The sequence below is a fragment of the Bubalus kerabau genome, chromosome 14, assembly GCF_029407905.1.
Source record: "Bubalus kerabau isolate K-KA32 ecotype Philippines breed swamp buffalo chromosome 14, PCC_UOA_SB_1v2, whole genome shotgun sequence".
NCBI lineage: Eukaryota > Metazoa > Chordata > Mammalia > Artiodactyla > Bovidae > Bubalus > Bubalus kerabau.
Window position 1 is genome coordinate 6,721,771 of NC_073637.1, and position 23,232 is coordinate 6,745,002.

At 47.9% G+C, this 23,232-nt stretch overlaps 1 protein-coding gene across 1 annotated transcript in view; it reads left to right on the top strand.

Moving 5' to 3' along the window:
* FAM135B (family with sequence similarity 135 member B) overlaps positions 1-23,232 on the top strand; it is a 219,691-nt gene that overhangs the window by 134,394 nt on the left and 62,065 nt on the right. The window contains exons 5-8 of the mRNA XM_055545713.1: positions 2,041-2,180; positions 7,769-7,839; positions 12,627-12,800; positions 15,792-15,918. Of these exons, the coding sequence (XP_055401688.1) occupies positions 2,041-2,180; positions 7,769-7,839; positions 12,627-12,800; positions 15,792-15,918 (512 nt within the window). The remainder of the gene's footprint in view (positions 1-2,040; positions 2,181-7,768; positions 7,840-12,626; positions 12,801-15,791; positions 15,919-23,232) is intronic.

The following is a 23,232-nucleotide window of genomic DNA, read 5'->3' on the forward strand; positions in this document are numbered from 1 at the left end:
AAAAACACATCAATTTGAATCCAACAGGTCTAAATAGGGCTGCATTGAGCCAGTAATTTTATTTCTGTCATGATGAAGTGCCAATCTGAGCGGCCGTGGAAACAACCTGGGATTTTACATTTCTTTTTTTCTCCCTCCTCTGAAGCAACAAGGCAGGTGTACAGCGTCACTGCGCATGGGGTGGCGGCAGCGACCTTTGTCCCTGTTTCTGAGGGACAGTTTGAGGCAGCTGGGGACGTTGCACAGGGCACTCAAGCTGTTTCCCTTTGCTGGTTGAGCTCATTTTTAAAAATATTTTCTTGCTTCCTTTGGCAGTCACATTAGTTGTTTCTCAAGAGCTTACCTTTTGCTAGGAAACGGGTGCATTTAAAAAGTAGATATTTATTCGTTTGGGGTTGCACTGAGTCTTTGTTGCTGCGCGGGCTTCAGTTGCGGCGAGCAGAGGCTGCTCTGCATTGCGGTGCGCCAGCCTCTCATTGTGGTTGCAGCAGGCTCAGTAATCGCGGCTCTTGGGCTCTACAGCGTGGGCTCAGTAGTTGTGGCACGCAGGCCCCATTGCTCCGTGGCATGTGGAATGCTCCCGGGCCAGGGGCCAAGCCCATGCCCCCTACATTGGCAGGCAGACTCCCACCCACTGTGCCACCAGGGAAGTCTGAAATGGGTGTATTTTGCTCATTCACTGGAGACTTCTCTTCCCGGATGTTATACAGATAGATCTGAGGATGGGTCCACACAGTACCTCCTCCTGTAGCAACTGACGGGACACCTGCCTCCTCCTCTTTGCACCTTGGTCTCTTCATCTGTGATGAGGACTTACCCTAGCAATTTTCTGTAAGGACTAAGGAAAGAAACACATTAAAAAAATATGTTGGAAGCTGTGAAATACCACTTGTTTGGCCATTATTATGAATGCATAATGATTACTTTATATAACTATTAATATTATTGATTTTAGAAGATTTCTATATTTTTCTAACTGTGCAGTTTAAGTGATTTGGAGGAATTCACCCATTTTTCTCTCCATACTAATCCTGATCAGTGGACACGGGAAGATCCTGAAATTCAACTTAACTCTGAGTCAGTGTTTAGGGATTAGGGTACATTTAGAACCCATTCTAGTATTCCTGCCTGGGGAATCCCATGAACAGAGTAGCCTGTGTAGGGTCATAGACAGAGGAGCCTGTATAGGGTCATGGACAGAGGAGCTTGTATAGGATCACCAAGAGTCGGACACGACTGAGCACGCACGCACAGAATGTATCAGAGGACATGAAGTTGAACAGGTTCCTTAATAAACTGGATATCTAGTATATTGAGAATTAACACATTTATCTAAAATGAAAGACAGATTATCCTTCATATCCTGTGTGGTATGAAAGCCACATTTTCAGGAGAGAGATTCTCTGGGCACTAGGGCATCTCTGGAGAAGGAAGGGCAATTTCTGTCTTTATCTCTGGGTTATTATCTCTCGGAGAGGGGGATTAAGGAAGACATTATGGAGGAAGGGGTGTGTAAGCAAGGGAAGAATTTCGCAGGTACTAATTTCTAGCCAGGGGCTTCCCTGGTGACTCAGATGGTAAAGAATTTGCCTGCAATGTGAGAGACCCAAGTTTGATCCCAGCATTGAGAAGATCCCCTGGAGAAGGGAATGGCAGCCCACTCCAGTATTCTTGCCTGGAGAATTCCATGGGCAGAGGAGCCTGGCGGGCTGCTGTCCATAGGGTTGCACAGAGTTGGACACAACTGAGCCAATAACACTTTCTCACTTTCACTGTCCAGCCAAGGAGCATTGCCCACGTGATGGCAAGTGATTTTGCTAAGATCTTATGACTTACAAAGGATTAAACAATGTTCTTTCTGACATTTGGTGACCATAAATCTTCCATGATGGAGTCGTATTCATCTGTAGACCTTGGTCTTTGGGAATTGAAATGCAGTTTGGGGCCATTGCTTTCCTTGAGCTGGACTGATAGCCCAAAAGGCTGAGAATCCAGGGCAGGAAGGGAGTTCATGGGCTTCTACCGGTTCTTGTTTTGCAGACAGCAGCAGCCCACACTCAGCCTGCGTCCACGACAGCACCGTGCGCAGCCGGGTCTTCCAGATCTTATACAGGAATGAGGAAGTGCCCATCAATGATGCCGTGATCTTCCGAGCTCATCTGCTCTTAGACGGTGAAAGGGTAAGTCCTGAGCCTACCACCAGCCACAAGTGCTGAGTCCTCCTGTGCCTTTTGTACCCATTGCTAGGAGCCTGCCAAGTCACTTCAGTTATGCTGACTCTTTGCAACCGTATGGACTGTAGCCTGCCAGGCTCCTCTGTCCATGAGATTCTCCAGGCAAGAATACTGGAGTGGGTTGCCATGCCCTCCTCCAGGGGAATCTTCCTGACCCAGGGATCAAACCCATGTCTCTTATGTTTCCTTTATTGGCAGGTGATTTATTTACCACTGTGCCACCTGGGAAGCCCCATTGCTAGGAGAATGGGGCTCAAAGAAGATGCTCTGGATTTGTTCTGAAATCTGACAGATCAGGACTTGGGATTTTAGAGCATTCCTACACTTCCTGATTTAGCCAGTTTTGTACTCATGCTTTTGTTCATTTACTTGCTTGTTTCATGTACCAAGTGAATCCTGTTGACTAACTTGCTGGGTCTCTGTCAGTGGGTCAATCAGCAAGTGTTTGCTGAGTACCTACTTTGTGAAGGGATGTGGGGCAGGCCCTCAGATGATGAGAAAGCCTGAAGAAGGCACCAGGAGTACTCCCTCAAAGGACGGATGCTTCATCAGAAAAAAGACATACAGACAGGCACTGGTAGCTGGAAAAGACTCTTAAGAGTCCCTTAGACTGCAAGGAGATCAAACTAGTCAATCCTAAGGGGAATCAACCCTGAATATTCATGGGAAGGACTGATGCTGAAGCTGAAAGTCCAATACTTTGGCCACCTAAAGTGAAGAGCTGACTTATTGGAAAAACCCCTGATGTTGGGAAAGACTGAAGGCAAAAGGAGAAGGGGGTGGGAGAGGATGAGATGGTTAGATAGCATCACTGACTCAATGGACATGAATTTGAGCAATCTCCAAGTGACAGCGAAGGACAGAGGAGGCTAGCGTGCCGCGGTCCGTGGGTTGCAGAGTCAGACACGACTTTGCGACTGAACAGCAACTAGTAGCTGAGATGCACGTGCCACTGCATCTGCAGATGAGCACAGGGCACTGAGGATGGAGGGGAACTCTGCAGGAAGACACTGATGCCTTCACAAAGAAGCTGGCTTTGAGATGCCAGGACTAAGACTTCCTCAGACTAAGAGAAAGATGAAGGGCATCCCATACAGGGGGAACAGTATGAGTCAAAGCCCAGAGGCCTTGGAGCCAGGCATCCCTGGAGAGGGTGCCACTAGAACAGAGGCCCTGAGGTAGGGATGGGGAGGTGGTGAGGAATCCTGCTGTTACTAAACCCCAAGGTACCCAACCATCATCACTGGTTGCTTTCCTTACGTTCTCCCCACACCTTGGTAAATCAACTTTGTTTAATGAACTGAATCCATCATCTGCTTCTTTCCTGGACTCTGGTGGGTACAGGCCATTTAGGAAAAGATAACTAGAGGTGGTTTTGGGGGCTCAGGGACTCCCGGTGAGGCTGCATGCCCAAGCTCAGCTTCCCCGAATTCTACTAAGAGAAGGTCACTTGACTTCTCATGGGCCATTGTCCTTTGGCACATTGATCTCAGAGAGCTTCATGGGCAGAATGGTTATGATTGGAGGCTGGGTTTTGGACATGACTCAGGTCTCTCAGTCATTATTCCATCTGAATTCCATCAGACTCTCTTTCCTGCCCCTATGAGTTCAAATCTTTTCAAGGTTTGCACTCAACACTCAAGTTGAGATCACATGAGGTCTCCACAAGCCAAGTTCTGAGCATGAACGGGGCATGTTTGCCAGCACTTAGTCCTGTGTTCATTTTGTACAAGACGTTGTTCCTATGGAACATTGTGTTTTCTTCTGCATAGAAAATCACTTATCTTTACAAGCTAATAATTTATTATTGTGTTGGGGTTAATCTTTATGGCAGCAAACAGTGTTATCATTAATCATTGCATCTGGATGAGTGACAATTAGAGTTAATTAGATACGTTCATAAAAGCTATATCTCTGGAATGGATGTGTTAGCTCTAGGGAATGTCTGTTTGTGGTAGCCAAAGCATTGCGTATGGCCAGGAGGCCAGAGTTCATGGTCACACATGCACACAGTCCTGGGTGTGAGCAATAGGCGTATACAGTGCTGACATAGGCAGCAGACAATTTCACGTGCTATGGTAAGTGCAGAATGGCCTTTCTTCACACACTTTTATGTGCATTTTCTTGCATAGTTACACAAAAGCAGTGATCTGTGGAGTAAGCGTGGGCTTCCCCGCTGAGTGGGCACAGTGGTAAAGAATCTGCCTGTAGTACAGGAGCCACTGGAGACTCCGGTTCAACTTTTGGGTTGGGAAGATCCCCTGGAGGAGGACATGGCAACCCACTCCAGTATTCTTGCTTGCGGAATCCCAGAGACAGAGGAGCCTGGTGGGCTACAGTCCATGGGGTTGCAAAAGAATCAGACACGACTTAGCAACTTAGCATGTAGGCAAGGAGTAAGCATAATCATTTTACCCCCAATTTACAGATGAAAAACAAACTTAGGTTGATTGGCCCAAGGTCACACAGATGCTGAAAGACAGAGCAAGATCTGCACCCATGTAACTTGGCTTCCAAAGCTGCTTTCTTATCCCCTCAGCTGTGGTACAGCTCAGAAAAGAGGTTCATAAGGGAAGAGAAGATACAAGAATTACTATTATAAGTGGAGTTGAAATCAGTTACCTTAAACTGTACAACCCACAACACAGGTTAGACTGAGGGAGAAGACTGAAGAAGTGAGAAACCCTTGACTAAATTTGGACTTTGGACCCACTAACTAGTTAAGCCTTGGAAGTGACTTTCCTACACTGAGTCTCAATTTCTTCATTTGTAAGTGGGGGAAAATATGTCTTATTTCAGTTATTCCCACATTAAATAAGATAGTGTATGGCAGTGGTATGTGTCCTGTGCAGTGTCTGCTACATAGTAACTCTTCTGTAAATCCTGGCTAGGTTGTTGTTTCTACTACTGTATAAAACAGTAGAAATTCACCCACCTGGGAGGTTGGGGTTAACAGATGTAAGCTACTATATATAGGATGGATAAATAACAAGGTCCTGATGTATAGCACAGAGAACTATTTCAATAAGCTATGATAAACTGTAATGAAAAAAATGTAAAAAAATAATGTATACGTATACACATTCTTTTTTATAGTTTTTACTTATATTGTACTTACATATTCTTTACACATATATGTATGTACTCTAACATTCTTTTAAAATGTTTTTATGTTCTTTATATATTATGCATATACACAAACACATATTATATATATATATATACACACACACACATAACTGAATCACTTTGCTAAGTAGCAGAAATTAACACAACATTGTAAGTCAGCTCTTCTTCAATTAAAAAAACACCCTTGAAAGGAAGCCATCTCTTTAACCAGAATAAGGCAGGGCAATGGAAGAGCAAGTTTGTGTGTGTGTGTGTGTGTGTGTGTGTGTGTGTGTGTATGTGCGCACGCATGCGCATGTGAGTGTGTGTGTTTTGAGAGAGAGGCAGGTAATGAAGAAATGAGAGAAGTGAATGGTTCAAGAAACCAGTGACTGCCTTCTGGAGCATCTTGCAATTAAAGATGTATTGGGACCTCAGTGAAGTCATAGCCAGGCTCCATCTAGCGACAGCTGATCCTGCTCCTGAATTTCTCTCTTTGCTCCAAAGAGCCTTGCAGCAAGTTTAAAACTGGAGCCTACAGTGAATTTTTGTTCAGTAGGCAAATGCATGCTCGGAGGTGGTTAGGAGGGCTGGTTTTGCCAGTCTCACTCCCCAGGGGCTGGTGACAAGAGGCTGAGTTGCTTGGGTTTTGTGTATAAAGCGGGGTGCATGATTATGCAAAACAAAGCTGAGAGGAAGTTATTCATAGCTCTCGGATTCAGCAAAATGTGAACTTTGAAATGCTTAGATTTTTTTTTCACAAATTTTAAAACCCTGGGAAGCTAAAGATAAATTCCATCCATATGTCTCTGCCTGAGTTATGCTTAACCAGGAACATGCTTCCGAAAAGGCTTTTGGGTAGGAGACTTCCATCCCTGCAGAATGAGGGCATTCTTGTAAAGAAACAGAACCTAGAGGTGGGGGTGGAGAAGAAATGCATTTATTCATGAATGCTCTCCACATGGGGGGCATTGTTCCTGGAGCTGTGGACCCAGAACGGATTAAGCCTAGTCTGTCCCTTAATGATACCAGATTACAGGGGACACTAGGCAAGAAAGTGGCCAGAGGGGTTTAGCCACAGGCAGATGGAGTTTCTCAGTGAGTCCCCTAAGCCAAGTGGAGCTTCTGAATGCCAGCTCAGCGTGGCCAGATCTGGGGATTGTTTTTTCAGAAGCTGGAAACCTGCGATGGAAATGTGAAAACTGCCTGATTCCTAAGTGTTTTCTGCTTGTTCAAAACACAGTAAGAAATGTGATGAGGACTAAACAGAAGGTGTCCACAGCTAATATTGTTGTTGTTCAGTCGCTAAGTCATGTCTGACTCTTGGCAAACCCATGGACTGCAGCACACCAGGCTCCTCCGTCCTCCCCTATCTCCTGGAGTCTGCTCAAATTCATGTCCATTGAGAAGTTAATATCGGGTTGGCTAAAAAGTTCGTTTGGGTTTTTATGTACCATGTTATGAAATTCTTGGCCAACCTGATATTTGTCTCATGGGCTTATAACCCCAAAGTTATAAAGCTGAGACGATTTTATAGGAAGCATTGAATGCTAAGATAGAAAACAACAACCGGGTTTTGCAGTTCATGGAGGAGAATGGTCCCATCCGGCCTGAGAGTGAGGAGGAGACGACCCCTGTCCCAGGCGTGTGGTACTCACCTGGGTTTCCTGAATGGGGGTATTAATGAGATCTGGTTTTTAGCAAGTGACTCCTGGGGTCACCATCTTTTAGGTGTGCGTGAGAAGTTGGCAAGTAGAACAAATAGGTTCCCGTGCTAGTCAATGAATACAGTGTTTTAAAAGCTGAGAATGGAAACAGTCATGGGTAGGATGTGAAATGCTGAAGTGTCTGAAAGCATAAAATGCTACATGTAATGGGTTGCAAGACAAAAATGCAGGGTCCGCTTTCTTGTGAAGCTGAGTTGCCTTGGGAAGTGACTTTATTTCCTCCTCCGAACCTGAAGGATAGTGCCAGCCCCTCGAAGGCTCCACAAGTAATGCCACCTCCATCATTTTCCCATCTCTAGCCAAGGGGGGTTTCCTCTGTGCAAATTCCCTGCTTTCACCTTTCCAAAGCAGGTGCCAGAGAACCCTCAGCTCTGCTTCTGAAGGTTCCAGATCAAATCTCTTTGGGAAATAAGTTTCTCAACCGTCCTGCAAGCTAGAAAACTGACTTAACATTTATTTTCCTGTAAACTGACTTTTCCCGAAATCTGACTACATAAATCCCTTCTGTTTTCCATGTAATACAGACGCCCTGTGCCACCAGAATTCCATAGAACATGGAAATTCCACTTTACACATAAATGATATTTATTTTGCAATGAGCTTATTATTATTTTTTTAACTTTGGGAAATTGACCACCTCAGTGTTTCCTCTCAACCAGATCTGATTCCTGCAATCCTTAAACGTTGTTTCTCTCCCAGGTGGAAGAAGCGGTAAGTGAAGTCGATTTCCAGCTCAAGGTGGATTTGCACTTTACGGACAGTGAACAACAGTGAGTGTCCTTGGAATCCTTCAAGCGTGATGGTACAATTCCCTCTGCTCAGCCCTTCTCCAGCTCTAGGGTGTCTTGATAGCCATGAACCTCAGAACCTCGCTTAGAAACCTGGTTCCTGATCAGCTGAAGAAACGTGGACAAGCAATATCTATGTGGTCATTTCAAGCTGCATGCCTTTTAGGCAGCTTGCTCAGCAGCTGCAGACACAGACAACTCCTGACTTCCCAGCTTTATTCACTAGCACCTTCTTATCTCCAGCACTCACCCCCCATACACTTGCAATGCAGTATTAATTAGGTCTTTAGATGATTGACCCTATAAGCCTACAAACCTCAAGGCCCCTTCTGCATCAGAGGAGATTCTGCCTGGATCCTCATCTTTACACTGCATTTTTGCTATTATGTTTCAACTCTCTGAAAATCCACTGATGTATAACCTACTGATTCAGTAAGGAAGCAACCCTCCTTTTTCTCATAACTGCTTCCTTTAAGCTTGTTCTGTGGCCTCTTCCTTCTACCCTAGGGGTGAAACAGTCATGTCACAACCTGTCCTTTCATGTCATAAATAGTTCTTTTTTCAGGTATGAAAAAGTCCAGTAGAATGCATTCCCAAAGCTCGATCATTGGGGAATGATCCCAGTGATCATTGGGATCGGCACTGCCTCTTGGCTCCACTGCACCCCAGCTCTGAGATTTCTCAGGGTGGGAAACTCCCACTGTAGCAAAAGGGTTTGCTGCTGCTACTGCTGCTGCTAAGTCGCTTCAGTCGTGTCCAACTCTGTGCGACCCCATAGACGGCAGCCCACCAGGCTCCCCTGTCCCTGGGATTCTCCAGGCAAGAATACTGGAGTGGGTTGCCATGTCCTTCTCCAATGCATGAAGGTGAAAAGTGAAAGTGAAGTAGCTCAGTCCTGTCCGACTCTGAGCGACCCCATGGACTACAGCCTACTGGGCTCCTCTGTCCACGGGATTTTCCAGGCAGGAGTACTGGAGTGGGGTGCCATCGCCTTCTCTGAGCAAAAGGGTTTGCGGAGCCTCTTTTACAGCTTCCTGTCTCCTTCCGCCCGGGGTTGTGTGGGCCTCTCGGGGTCAGGCACAGAGAGGAGGGAGGAGATTGCAGATGGTGCTGGGAGTCATGCTTCATGGGTTCAGTTGCAGGCAGGATGCTTCACAGGGTAGATGCTGGATCACTGCTTTCCTACTCTCGGGGTGTGCTTGTGACTCCTCTCCTCCAACCCCTGCAGTTCTTTGAAATAATGATACCTCTTATGGTTGGGTCGTTTACTCCTTGCCAGAAGCTCTTTTGGCAGATTTCTTCTCTGGGAACTGCACATCTGGCTCTTGGATAATGATCACAGCATTTTCATCCTCATCTCACGCTGGTGGGGACTCCCACCCCACTCTTCTTTGGCCTTCCCAGCTACCCTCAGCTTCTTTCCTGAGGACCTTTGCAGGATACGTCAGGCACCAGGACCTGTGTTCCTTCAATTTTAGGGGACACAAGGCATGCCCCCTTGAAGACTCCCCTGATTAGGCTTAAGGTGAAGATGGAGGTGCTTCTTTTCCATTGGTTTTATTAGCACAGTCTCAGTGCAGTCTGACCACTTTATGCAAATTAATCCTCGCTTCTGAACTCCACAACTTCTTCAGCAAATGCTTCACCTTCTCCAGTGGGGAACAGGAGATCAGGTGGCCAAGGGGCTGATGCTGGTGGAATGATTCCCAAACCCTTCAAATTTCAGAGTCCCTGTTAGAGCTTTGCTTCCTTTCTTAAGGACTGTCCCATCCCTGAGATGTGTCTGATTGTTAAGGGAGTTTTCATAACATGGGGCGTTGAATCAGAGGGACCATTTCTAAAATGTTAGAAACCTGACTATGTCTCTGCTTTGAGAATAGACACCTGCTGATGTGTATGTAGATGGTAATGCCTCATGGCTTGGCTGGCAGGAGGATCTGTCCATGGGCCTGTCACTGGATCTGTGCTCAGCATCACAGATTCCTCACACTTGTCTTTATCTGCACCCCAAGCCCTTCTGGCCACCTGCTTCTCTCATCACTTCTGCTTACCTTTTGGAGGGGCTGTGGATGCTTGAGAAATCTTATCTCCCTCACCCCATCCCCAGGACTTCTTGTTCTAACACCATGTGGAACTCAGAAGCCCCATATGAAGCTGGCCTTCTTTCTAAGCTATAAACTCAGAAGTGAAGTCCTTGTCCCTATTGTTCTCATGTTCCTTCTCAACTATCTAGGATTTCTATCATTCACTCATTTTATTAATTTCATTAGGACCCCCTGATCTATATTCTTACGCCTCTTCCTTCAGAGGTGTTCATCCATAGCTCCCTGGCACACATTTCCACTGGATCACAGAACCTTGTCATTGATCCTAAACTCAGCCTAGAAGTCTTCCCTTACCCAGCCTTCCAGGGTGGGAAATGATCAGGTATGGGAGATACAATAAACATGCTTTGTTACCATCAGAATAGTAGTTAACAGAGAGGCTACGTGCCAGGGACTGGCCCAAAGCAAATGTAACTCAGCAATGGGCTCTGAGCTCATTGAGTATGAGACACTGGGTGCGTTCCGGCACTTTTCTAAATCTCAGTAGTCTCGTTTAAAAGACAGACTTCATTACAGGTTCTGTACTTCACAGGTCTGTTATGAGGATTAAGAGAGGGGATATCTAAGCCGGGCCAAGTGTGTGGCCCAGGGAAGAGTATCGTCTTCCTCTCTGTGGCTTCCTAGATGCGTGTGGGGCAAGATTCCGTGTGTCACTTCCTCCCTATAGCACAAAGTACTTAATAACCATCAGAGCAGAGTGTTTCCTTGGAGTATAAGATTAGCTAAGAGGAACAGGAAGCCAGAGGCCGGGCAGGACTTGAAAATGCCATATTTTTTAATTTTCATAAATTGGGTTTAGGGATGACAAAGCATCTCTATTACATCCTGGGGGTAGACTTCAGGCTTTGAAACATGACCCAGGCAGTCAGCTTCTTTTGGAGCCATTTAGGCCTGGGCAGGATCAAAACGGAGGAGCATGCCAGGTGATGTCAGGGGCGTAAGGGCTCTGAATGTCCACCCTGCCTAGTGGTTCTCAGTGTGGGTGGGACGATTGTGTCCCCCAGGGGAATTTGGCCAAATCTGGAGACATTTTCTCATTATTAAATTTTTTTTTTCACATTTTAATTTTTTGGCTGTGCCATACAGCGTGGATGCAAGACCTTAGTTCCCTGAGCAGGGATTGAACCCAAACCCATGTTCCCTGCATTGGGAGCTCAGAGTCTTAGCCACTGGATGGCCAGGAGGTCCCTCTGGGGACATTTTTGATTGTCACTTTGGGCAGGGGGTGGGTGCTCCTGGCTTCTAGTGGGTGGGGTCCAGGGATAGTCCTAAACATCCCATGATGCATAGGATTGCACCCCACTTGCCAGCAGAGCATTGTTCAGCTCCCAAGGGTCTGTATCACTGAGGCTGGGAAACCTGCTCTAGCCTGACCTCGGATTTGAAACTGCTGCTCTGCAAAGAGCCATGAGCACATGCTTGCACAGGGATGGGGGGCTCACTTCTCCCCGACGGATCCCAACCTGTCCTGGGCAGTCCTGCCTATCAGGACATTCCTCTTTACTTCAAGGGATAGGTCACCCCTGTGTGCCTTCCCTTAGTTGCTCTCAGGTTCAGTCCTTGAAGCTACACATGAAAGACCTCAGCTGGACACACACGACTCTTTACGCCATCTCTTCCCCTCCAGTTAAACACCAGGGACCTTTCTCTGTGTTTTGTGTTTGTTTGATTTTTTGGGTTGGTTTTTAGTTCGTTTATAAGAACCTAAGCATTTTCTTTTCAATGCCATTCCGTTCATCCCTTGTTTTCTCCCACCTTGTAGTTCTGTTTTTGTTCTTTCACTCAGTTGTGTCTGACTCTTTGCAGCCCCATGGGCTGCAGCACACGAAGCTTCCCTGTCCTTCACTCTCTCCTGAAGTTTGCACAGACTCCTGTCCATTGAGTCAGTGATGCCATCCAACCATCTCACCCTCTGTCGCCCCTCTTCTCCTCTTGCCCTCAATCTTTCCCAGCCTTAGGGTGGGGAAGATTGAAGGCAGTTCAGTCCTTTCCTATATTGAGACCCCCTCAAAAATAACTGAATTCTGTCTCCATCAGTTACAAAACACGAGAGAGAAGGTAGGGGGAATCCTGGATGAAACTGATCAGACTCGATTGCTCTTTGCAGGTCATTTATTCATTCAGTCACATATCCCTTTTGAGAAACAAATATCTGACTGATTTCTGCTGTGTGCCCAATTCTGTGTTTGGTGTTAGAGATTCAACAGTGAATTAGTCACAGTTCTTGCCTTTAAGAGGTAGGACTCTTGCAGAAAACACAGTGGTAGCAAGGAAGTGCTGTGCTGGGGGTCCATGGGGGAAACACAAGAGCACGCTGGGACATGGGAGTCCAGGAGGGCTTCACTGTTGAGCCTGGAAAAGCATCTGGGCATCTTTTCATCACTGCGAGGTGAGCTCGGCATCCGTGATAGCAGAGTGTGAGCCCAGCTCTGCCACATAGCAGCTGTGTGAGGTCCCGGGGGTTGCTTTCCATCTCTGAGCCTCTGTTGCTTCGTTTTTCCATCATGGCAAAAAAGTTTTTACCTAGCAGAGTTATTTGCAGGGAGGGATTAGATAAGCCAATGGGTGCACAGTGTTTGTGTGTGGGCAAGGTTGCCATGTGGACTCTCCTGGAAGCAGGGACGCGCCACCACCACTCACGTAAATCACTCGCCTCCCTTGCAGGCTGAGGGACATGGCCGGGGTCCCCGTGATCAGCAGCCGCGTGCTAGGCCTGCACTTCCACCCCCGGAGAGGCCTGCATCACCAGGTGCCCGTCATGTTCGACTATTTCCACCTGTCGGTGATCTCGGTGACCATCCACGCCGCCCTGGTGGCCCTGCAGCAGCCACTGATCAGGTATGAGGTTACATGTCCTGTGGTTCTGGGGGCAGGGTGGCCGCTTTGGGTTCCTTGTTACGCTTGAGTCTCCGTTTGGCTGAGATGCTGAGAGCTGCCCAGGGGACATCAGCGCAGACCAGAGAAGCTCCCCCAGGCCGCAAATTTCAGCTCTGAGCCTCCCTGAGGGGCAGAGGAGAGGTGGACAGGGGGCTGGGGAGGACATGGATGGGGAACCTCAGAGGTAAACGGTTTCAACTTGCTGCCTTCAGCTGACCTGGCTTCTTTCTAACTGTGCCTTATTTGAAAAGTCACCTAACATCTCTGAGATACATGGTCTCCGTCTCTAAGCCAGGACACTTGTGGGGGCTGTCCACATAGGTTTTAGTGAGTCTCACATGAGGACAGTGCCCGGCATGCAGTTCTCTGGCCCCTCCTCCAGTGGCTGTTTGTTTAAGGGTAAGACCACCTGAGTGGTCCCATGCTTTCTCTTCAGGGAATTGTCCCAGCATCTCCATGGCCTCAAGGTGCACTGAGATTCTATGAATGCCATAATGGAGGAACTGACCTGCCAACAACGAACATGTCCTATCATATCTGGGCATCTTCATCCAAATGCCTGGCTGGACCAGAGGTGACATCAGCTCACTTCAAACCTCCCTCATGCATGAGGGTGCGGGTTACACACGTCAGCAGAGAGATATTTGGGGATAGAATCTTGTATTATGCAGTTTCTGGAAGGGAACTTTCCTGATGTCCCTTTTCAGGACACTTCTCAGTGCTAGGTGTTGAAATGCAGGTGGGGGAGACTCCAGATCCCTGCTCATGGCTGGGTAGGGGTCAGTGTCCTGATCCCCTGCTGGGGTCAGTGCATAGGAAATGAAATCTTGGCAGGGTGATGTGACCACGCTGTGCTTCCCCGGTCACCATGCCCATCTGCTTGCTGAGCTCCGTCCTGGGCTCTGCCTGCTAATGGGGCTATTTCAGCTCCTCTGCATAGAAAGTTTAACCTCCTAACAGAAATAATTCTTTGCAAGTTTGTCTGTAGCCGCCTTGCTAGAGAGTGGCGCAGATAGAAATTCTCCAGCAGAGTTGAGGCTTCTCCAGGAATGGAGGGAAAAAATAGAGCTGCCTTCTGTTCTCTGGGTTCTGCAGGAAGGATTCCTATGAGTTCACTCACAGTGGTTGGGAACCCTTTAAGGTTATGGGAAATACCTGTCAAGTAGGGCAAGCTCCAGTTTTTCCAGAAAAGCAGTTTTAGCATCAGTTGTTTAATCCAGCCAGGAATAAGCAGGTGTGGAATGAAAATTTAACCTTCAAAGATTCTTCCCTGAAATAGACTCAGGTCTGTTTAACCCTCAGTGTTTAACCCTCAACTGGGTACAACTGGAGTTCACCTGAGGGACTCAGCAGCTCAAGGTCACACTGAAGTCAATGATGAGTTATTCTAGTGACTAACTTGCAGTCAGTCCTCTGAATGTGCCATGAGCATCACGGCTCATACACAAATTCCCCATTTCTACTGCAGTGTTCCATTTATCCATATTCTAGCTAAACTGTAGAGTTGCTTCAAATCTCGGTTCTAAACAATTCCAAGACATGATTCTATTAGAGTGGATTGTATTTGTGGTATTATCAACAATAGCTATATAAATAGAATAATGGTTATGTTAGATTTTATGATTTTGTGGTATTATGGACAAGAACTTCTAGCATTTATTGAATCATTGCTCTTTGCCAGACATTGTACTTGCACTTGGCTAAACTCATGGAATCCTCAGACAACGCCACTGTTAAGGTCCTGGTATCAACCTTTTTGACTTATGAGGATACAGGGAGGTTTAAAACTTTCCCCGTGGAGCTGGCAAATGCTGCTGCTTGGAATTTAAACCCTGGTAGACCTCAGTGGGTAAAGAATCCACCTGCAGTTGCAGGAGATGCAGGAGACAGGGTTCAGTCCTTGGGTCAGGAAGATCCCCTGGAGGAGGGCATAGCAACCCACTCCAGTATTCTTGCCTGGAGAATTCCATGAACAGAAGAGCCTGGCGGGCTGCAGTCCATGGGATCACAAGAGTTGGACATGACTTAGCAACTAAACCACCACCAACTCACATGGGCTTTTCTGATCTCCCTTGATCCTAAAATGGATGGTTGCCATCTCTCTGTGCTCGTTGATCTTGTGATGACTTGCAGAGCTGAGCAGGGTCTGTATTTTTGTCTGTGGAACAGGTACAGAGTTTCTAACTAGCGTTGACACAGTGAAAATCTTTGACATCCACAATCCTATGAAATTTCTGTGTGGTCATGTCGTAGAGGTGGATATTGTTTTCCCTTCTCCCACAGAAGAACAGAGGTCCAGGAGGGGCCTGGGGGTTGAAGGACTTCACTCTGGGTTGTACCAATGACAGGAGTAGTTGTAGGATGCATACCACATCAGATGGAGCCTCCCCTTGTCTTTCTGATCAAGATCCCATGCTGCCTTCCCCTGTGGTTAAGTCACCTCTGCCTCCATGCATCTCATCAAGCAAGTTGTGGGCATTTATAGACATAGTGGAATGTGTGACATCCTTGGCCCCAAAGCTCATGTGCCAGTTACACCCACTTGTCCTGGCGGCATCCATAAATGTCCCACCCAAGCATCCCTCGGGGGTGAGCTATGTGTGTGTGCTCAGTCACTTCAGTTGTGTCCGACTTCATGTCATTCTGTGAACTGTAGCCCTCCAGGCTCCTCTGTCCATGGGGTTCTCCAGGCAAGAATATTGGAGTTGGACTGCCATGCCCTCCTCCAGGGGATTTTCCTGACCCAGGGATTGAACCCACATCTCTTGTGTCTCCTGCATTGACAGGCTGGTTCTTTACCTCTAGGACCACCTACTATCTCTTCTAAATGGCTTATCTCAGGCTCCCCAGCAACAGCGTCAAGGAGGCTGAATTAATGGCACCATCTTTTCCTTTACATCCTTTGACAAAAGTTAGACACATTTTCAATTCTTTCAATTCCCTTCTTTACAGTTTTACTCGCCCAGGAAGAGGCTCCTGGCTTGGGAAAGGCGGCCCAGACACAGGACCAGAGCAGTCTAGCCTTTCCCTGGAAAACCTGGTCTTCGGAGCTGGATACTGCAAGCCGACCTCCTCAGAGGTAACGTCTGCATGGGGGCAGTGGCCCCAAGACTGCAGACCTCACTTGGCAGGCTGTGTCTGTTCTGTGAGACTTCTGTTCATTTCAGATGCCGCATATAGAGTTTCTCTGCTCCCTCCATCCTTCTCTCTTGTTGACCCATCCGTTCCTTCTTTGGTTGGCTGCTACATTTATCAAACATATTCCTAATGCCAGCCCCCAGGGTAGCGGCAGAGAGGAGGGTCTTCACATGGTACCCCTGTCATATGGCCCCTTGAAAAATATGGTTCCATGGAGGTCATGGGACATGTTGTAAGAGGCTTCCCCTCCTGGACCATGTGGAACCTCAAAAGCCCTTTGACCATAAGCTCATTTCAAAACCTGGCTCCATCCTTCATTTGCTCACTTCTCTGAGCCTCAGTTTTCCCACCTGTAGAGTGGGGTTGCTGATACTCAATAACTTCGCAGGTGAGTATGTGTGTTCGTTGCTGTAATAGGTAAAAAGTTCCATCCCTGCTCCAGACCCCTCAAGGCTTGACCGAAGGCTTTATCATGACCATATCATAGCCCAGCCTCTCCCTCTGTCCCATGCTGCTTCCCACTCCTGCATATGCTCTGCCTCTGAGACCTCCCCAGTAGACCCACCTGAAAATCTCTGACTTAGACTCTGTTTTCCAGGGAACATGGTTTGGAACATCAGGGCATATCAGGGGTTGTAGATCATTTCAATGCATCTTTGACGACACTTCTATCCCCAGACACGGGCCTTTGCTGGGACCACAGGAGCACAGGGTATGATGGTGATTGGGTGTCTGCCCTGAAGGAACTCCTGGGTGCCTGTCTGCACATCCTCGAATGCCCCTCTGAGAAGCACTGTCTGATCTCCTAGCAAGAAATTCTCCCTCCCAAATGCTTTCTCTACAGTCAACTGTAGGCATCTCTGTCTTTCCTCCACTGGGCTCCAGACAACTGGGGACAGAGCCCAGTACCTTCAACTCCACATCCTTAGGGCCCAGCACCATGCCCGGCACATGTGGTTAACCCTCAGGAGATGTGTGTTGGATGGATGACTGATCCAAGTACCTGGTCATGTTCATATAGAACTCTGAGCAGTGAGAGAGCTGAGTCACAGAGGGGTTCCCTGCCTTATACGACGGCAGACAGTGAGCAGGGGGAGAGCAAGGCATCTCCGTGGACACCTGGATGCCAAGCGGGAACCTTTCAGAAGCCCTGGACCTGGTGTGGCTTGGGATGAGGAACAGTGTAGATCATCTCAGCCTGCCTGATTCTGTTACATCTGGAGAGGCCGAGCATCACTGCAGTGATGAGGCAGAGAGAAGGCTATGCTTTCAAATATCTGCTCTGCTCAATACTTTGTGATGTGGCAGACTCTATTCACCCTGTAAAAATGCAGGCTCCTCCAGTCTAAAATGGGACAATACCTATATCTTAGAAAGGATTTTAGTACAGAAATAGGCTCACAGCGGGCGCAAGATACAGTATCTTTTTTTTCCCCTCCATTCTTTTCTTGGTTATTTTTGGGGATGTGTGTCAAAGAAGACATCTCTGTTTTTCACAAGAGTCAGATAAAATAGCTTATTGGTGGGTGCTCAGTGGTGAACTTGCTCACAGCTCAATGGGCTATTTTCAGGACCAGTTCCATTTGGGTCCCATCTGATTATGTGGGCTCAGAGCCCCGTGACCATCCTGTGCCTCCTCCCCCCCAGCCCCCCGCAAGGCAAGGGCTGCCAAGTAAGGAATAAAATCCACTCCCCCGCCTCCCTCACGGGCTGTGCCTTCAAGTCCCCGAGAAGCCCAGTGCATTAGCAAATAACATCACAATCTGTGGAGATTGCAGCATCAGCTGGAGCGATTAGGGAACAGGTGTTCCCTTCAAAATAAGCCTTTGTGTGCAGAGACATGTGCAGGAACTAGAGATTCACAGCAAAGTAAGGTCATTGGCATGAAAAATCCTTGGGGGGTGAGGGTTGCCATGACGTGACACGCCCCCTTCCCCAGGAGCCCAGGCGTCTCTGGTCCTGCAGCCTTGCTCTTTCCTGCAGCATCTTAAGCAAAGAGGGCTTCAAATTTAGGGCTGAAGCTGCAGCTTGCATCCGCTTCCCCTCCCACCTCCAGAAACGCCAGCAGCTTTGCCCCAGGGGAACTGTTTTCCCTCTCCCACTCATGGCTTATCTGTCAAAGAGGATACTAATGCCTGCCTCGCAGGGTTGCTGAGAAGATTAAATGAAATAAGCGTATAAAATCCTGCAGCGGAGAGCTTGGCACAAAAGTGCTCAATAAAATCCTCTGCTGGTCTTATTTTTCTTTGCGTTTGTCCACATAATTAAATTGAATGTTACTCCAAGAGCTTCATGTTGTCATGTGGGAGGGACGTGGAGGGTCTTAGATGTTCCCTGTTCTTGGCTTCCTCTCCACCCCACTGTGTGACCCTGAGCCAGATAATTGCCCTCTCTGGGCCTCGGTTTCTCAATATCTAGAAAGAGGATTGGATGAGATCACTCTGGAGGCCTCTTTGAGTCCTCGCTGTGGTCTCTTATATTGTGATATCCTGACACTTCCTGGTACAGCTGGGGACACTTGACTTCTGCTTGGTGTGTTCAGATTTTCCACAGAAACAGAATCAATAGGATAGTAAGATCACATGTGTACACACACACACACACACACATATACACATATATAAAGAGACAGAGAGATAGACAGACTTATCTTAAGGAATTGTCTCATGTGAATATGGAGGCCAGCAAGTCCAAAATCTGCAGATCAGGCTAGTAGGCTGGAGACCCAGGGGACAGTTACAATTTGAGTCCAAAGGCCATCTGCTGACCGAACGACCGGCTTCTTTCTCCTTTAGAGTGGGGAGGACAGGTAATGTGTGTGTCAGTCTTTTTTTTTAACATCTTCAACTGATTGAACAAGGCCCACCCATGCTGTGTGAATAACCTTTACCCATGATTCAAATCATGATTTAATGTGAATCTCCTCTGAAACACACTTGCACAGAAACATCTAGAATAATGCTTGACTGCCTATCTGGGTACCATGGATGGGCCCTATGGACACCTAAAATTGACTGTCAGTGCTCAGGGTCTGACAGACTCTACTTGAAGGTCAGGAATCCAGTGACTCACTTTCGGGAGAAAGGCTTTTTAACTCAGGAGCTGGGGCACACTCCCTTTCTTCTCGCTGAAAGAAGTGGGGTTGCTCCACTGCCTGGGGGAGGAAGAGCCACGTGCTGGAGAGACGCAGACGTTAGGACTCCCTCGTTCTCAGATCCCCGCCTCCTTGGGCAGCGGAATCTGGGTGTCTGTTCACTTATCTGCTAGTCCCTTATTCAGCCCTCTGCTCCGCTGGCCTCTGTGTGCCGCAGGGACAAAAATGAACAAAACTCAGTCTTTACCCTCAGTGGGTCATGGGATCTAGTGTGTGAGGCAAAGGAGTAATTAAAATGTTTAAATTCCATGATTGTGTGAAATGTGTCAGTCAGTCCAGTTGCTCAGTCGTGTCCGACTCAGACCCCATGGACTGCAGGACGCCAGGCCTCCCTGCCCATTGCCAACTCCCAGAGTTTACTCAAACTCATGTCCATTGTGTCGGTGATACCATCCAACCATCTCATCCTTTGTCGTCCCCTTCTCCTCCCGCCATCAATCTTTCCCAGCATCAGGGTCTTTTTGAATGAGTTAGTTCTTTGCATCAGGAGGCCAAAGTATTGGAGTTTCAGCTTCAGCATCAGTCCTTCCAATGAATATTCAGCACTGATTTCCTTTAGGATTGACTGGTTGGATCTCCTTGCAGTCCAAGGGGCTCTCAAGAGTCTTCTCCAACACCACAGTTCAAAAGCATTAATTCTTTGGTGCTCAGCTTTTTTTATGGTCCAACTCTCACATCCATACATGACCACTGGAAAAACCATAGCTTTGACTAGACGGACCTTTGTTGGCAAAGTAATAGCTCTGCTTTTTAGTAAGTTGTCTATGTTGGTCATAACCTTTCTTCCAAGGAGCACTTTTCCCCCACTTTTCCAAGTGAAAAGTGTGATACTCATCATTTGAAATCATTTTTTTTTTTAATTTTGTTTTTATTTGTTGTCCTCACTGTGCAGCATGTGGGATCTTACTTCCCAGACCAGGGATTGAACCCACACCCCCTGCAGTGGAAGCACAGTCTTAACCACTGGGCCACCAGGAAAGTCCCTGAAATCACATTTCTGAATGCCTGCTTTACACCAAGATACTCTATTAAACCACCGATGCATGTGGATTCCATCCATTTCCACAAAACAGTTTCCTATTTCCTTTGACACCTGAAGAAACTTAGAGAGAGGTTAAGCCATATCTGTAAAGTCACACAGGTGGGCAGGGGCCAAGCTGGCATTTTAACTCAGCCTGATGCCAACTCCTCACCCATCTTCAGCTGCTGAAAAACTGAAAGTATTATTTGCTCAGTTATGTCTCTTTGTGACCCCGTGGACTGTAGCCTGCCAGGCCGCTCTGTCCATGGAATTCTCCAGGCAAGAATACTGCAGTGGATTGCCATACCCTTCTCCAGGGGATCTTCCTGACCCAGGAATTGAACCTGGGCCTCCTGCATTGCAGGCAGATTCTTTACCAACTAGGCCACCAGGGAAGCCCCTTGGTTAATCAGCCACTAGGTTGATGGTAACCAGAGAATGGGCTTGGGCTCGTCTGCTCTGCCCAGGCAGGTGAATGTCTGCTTGGCTCCCGTGGGTGCCCCTTGCAGGGCACATGCTCAGGAAGGCTTTGTTGAGTGAATGAGTGGCTGAGATCCTGGAATCTGAGAACATCAGGATGAAAGAGATCAAAAGCCCGAGTCGGGAGATGGTTAGGCCTCTAACTTTCCCACGGATCTGTTTCGTGCTGGTGCTCTGAGCCTCGCCGGTCCTGTGCTCACCGGCGGCGATCACAGAAGACGTGCTGCCCGAGCAGACGACTGTGCCTCAGAGGAACACGCCGGCCGCCAACGTGAAGGCCTTCCTTCCTCCACTTCCCTTAGAAGGTGCTTCCCCAGATGGAGGAACGTGTGTCCTTGAGAGGAAATGCCGGCTCCCTTTTGTTTGGATCACTGAGAAGTGAAGAGCAGCATCTTCCTCGAAGGTCGTGGTGCTCACCCGGCGCGTGCGCACATGTGCGTGGCTTTGCAAGTCCTTCTGTGCTGAGCTCTGTGGCCTGACAGCCCCACCCTCACTGATGGGAGGCGTGTGCCTGTCGGGGGTGGGCACGTGGAGGGAAACTGAGGCACAGGCCTGACTTCCACGTGGAAATCTCCCCTCTCCCAGATGCACTGTGCTCTTCTTTACTTTTTTCCTTTTTGCTCCATTTCTGTTGGGTTCTCTTCTCTGTACCCTTTGCTCTAAATACACCCTTGCTTCTTGTGAGCATCTTCAGGTCCCTCTTGTGGGGGTCCGGAGTTATGAGGGTAAGACATGGACGCTTGTTATTACTGTTGACACCTCATTAAGATGCCATAAGGAGAGACACTGCGGTTGGTTTGTTCACTAATCAGAGAATCATCAGGCGCCTCCCGTGTCTCAGGCTCTGCCCAAGGGTGGTGACATAGGGTGAACAAAAATGGCAGCCTCAGCTCCCACCTCGTGGGATGCTGTCCCTTCTGTTGCCCTTGGGGTCCATCCGAGTTGCTGGCACATCACAGGTGCTCGGTTAATGTTGGAGGCACAGTTGAGTTGAAATGAGACCTCACTGGATTTTTTTTTTTTTAAGGTTTATTTACGTATTCATTTGGCTGCATTGGGTCTTAGTTGGTATCTTTGTTGTTTCGTGCAGGATCTTTCACGGAGGTGCTCGGACTTTCTGGTTGTCCTGTGTGGACTTAATTGTTCCATGGCAGGTGGGATTTAGTTCCCCGACCGGGGATTGAAGCCTCATCTCCCACATTGCAGGGCAGAGTCTTAACCACTGGACCGCCAGGGAAGTCCCCCTCATTGGCTCCTTGGCTCTCTCTAGCTGCTGCAAGTAGGGGCCGCTCTTCCAGGTGTGGAGTGCAGGCTTCGCACCGCAGTGGCTTCTCTCGCTGTGGAGCACAGGCTCTAGGGCGCGTGGGCTTCAGTAGTTGTGGCACAGGGGCTCATTAGTTGTGGCTCGTGGGCCCTAGAGCGTGCAGACCTCAGTAATTGTGGCGAATGGGCTCCCTGGTTATGGCCGGCGGTCTCTGGAGGGCTCAGCAGTTGTAGCGCATGAGCCAAGCTACCCCACAGGGCATATGGGATCTTCCTGGACCAGGGATCAAACCCGTGCCCCCCTGCATTGGCAGGCAGATTCTCATCCACCATGCCACCAGGGAAGTCCACCTTCTACTATTTTGAGAATTAAGTTGACAAACGCTGTTGTGTTCTCCCTTTCCCTCTCTGCCAAACAGTTTCAGCAGTCTCATTTAAATGATTATCTAATTTCCTTAAAATCCTGGGGACTAAATAGTAGGTTGCTAAATGGTGCCCGGGCTATGATGGGCTTTCTGTTACATCAGCCTGCTTATGGATGCAATATAATTGTACAGGTTATTTCTAAAAGAGGATATAAATCAGTGGAAATGGGCTTTTCATGCAGAAGTCTACAGTATTGATTATTTATGCACCACCCTTTTCATTAGTGAAGAGCTGCTTTATTCCACACTGCCTGCTTTCAGATGCCTTGCTCCTCTCCAGAGAGTCAAGGCATGATGGGAGGTGTCAGCTAGGAAAGGAGAGGATGGTACCCTCCTTCCCAGACTGCCCTGCGTTTCCTCACTGCGTCATCGGGGTCCAGTGCAGCAGACGCTCAGTAAACACATACCGAGGGACTTCCCTGGCGGTCCAGTGGTTAAGAATCTGCCTTGCAGTGCAGGGGATTCGGGTTTGATCTTGGGTCAGTGACCTAGGATCCCACAACCCACGAGCACCTGAGCCCACGTGCTGTGACTTCTGAGCCTGCTAGCCACAGCTGGAGTCCAGGTGCTGCAACTGAGAGCCAATGCAGCCAAATAAATATTAAAAAATAATAAACACATACCGAGTGAATTGCAGGATGTGGATGCAGCAGGACATACAGGCAATATCACCAAATTTGGAGGAAGAAAACCCGGTAGGCCAGGTTCTTCCACGGATGAACTGTGAGAGCGTGGAGAAGTCAGTTCACCTCTCTGAGCCTGTTTCTTCTTGTCTTTTGTTGTTATTCAGTGGCTAAGTCATGTTCGACCCTTTGTGACCCCGTGAACTGCAGCACACCAGGCTTCCTTGTCTTTCACTGGCTCCTGAAGTTTGCTCAAACTCATGCTCATTGAGTTGGTGATGCCATCCAA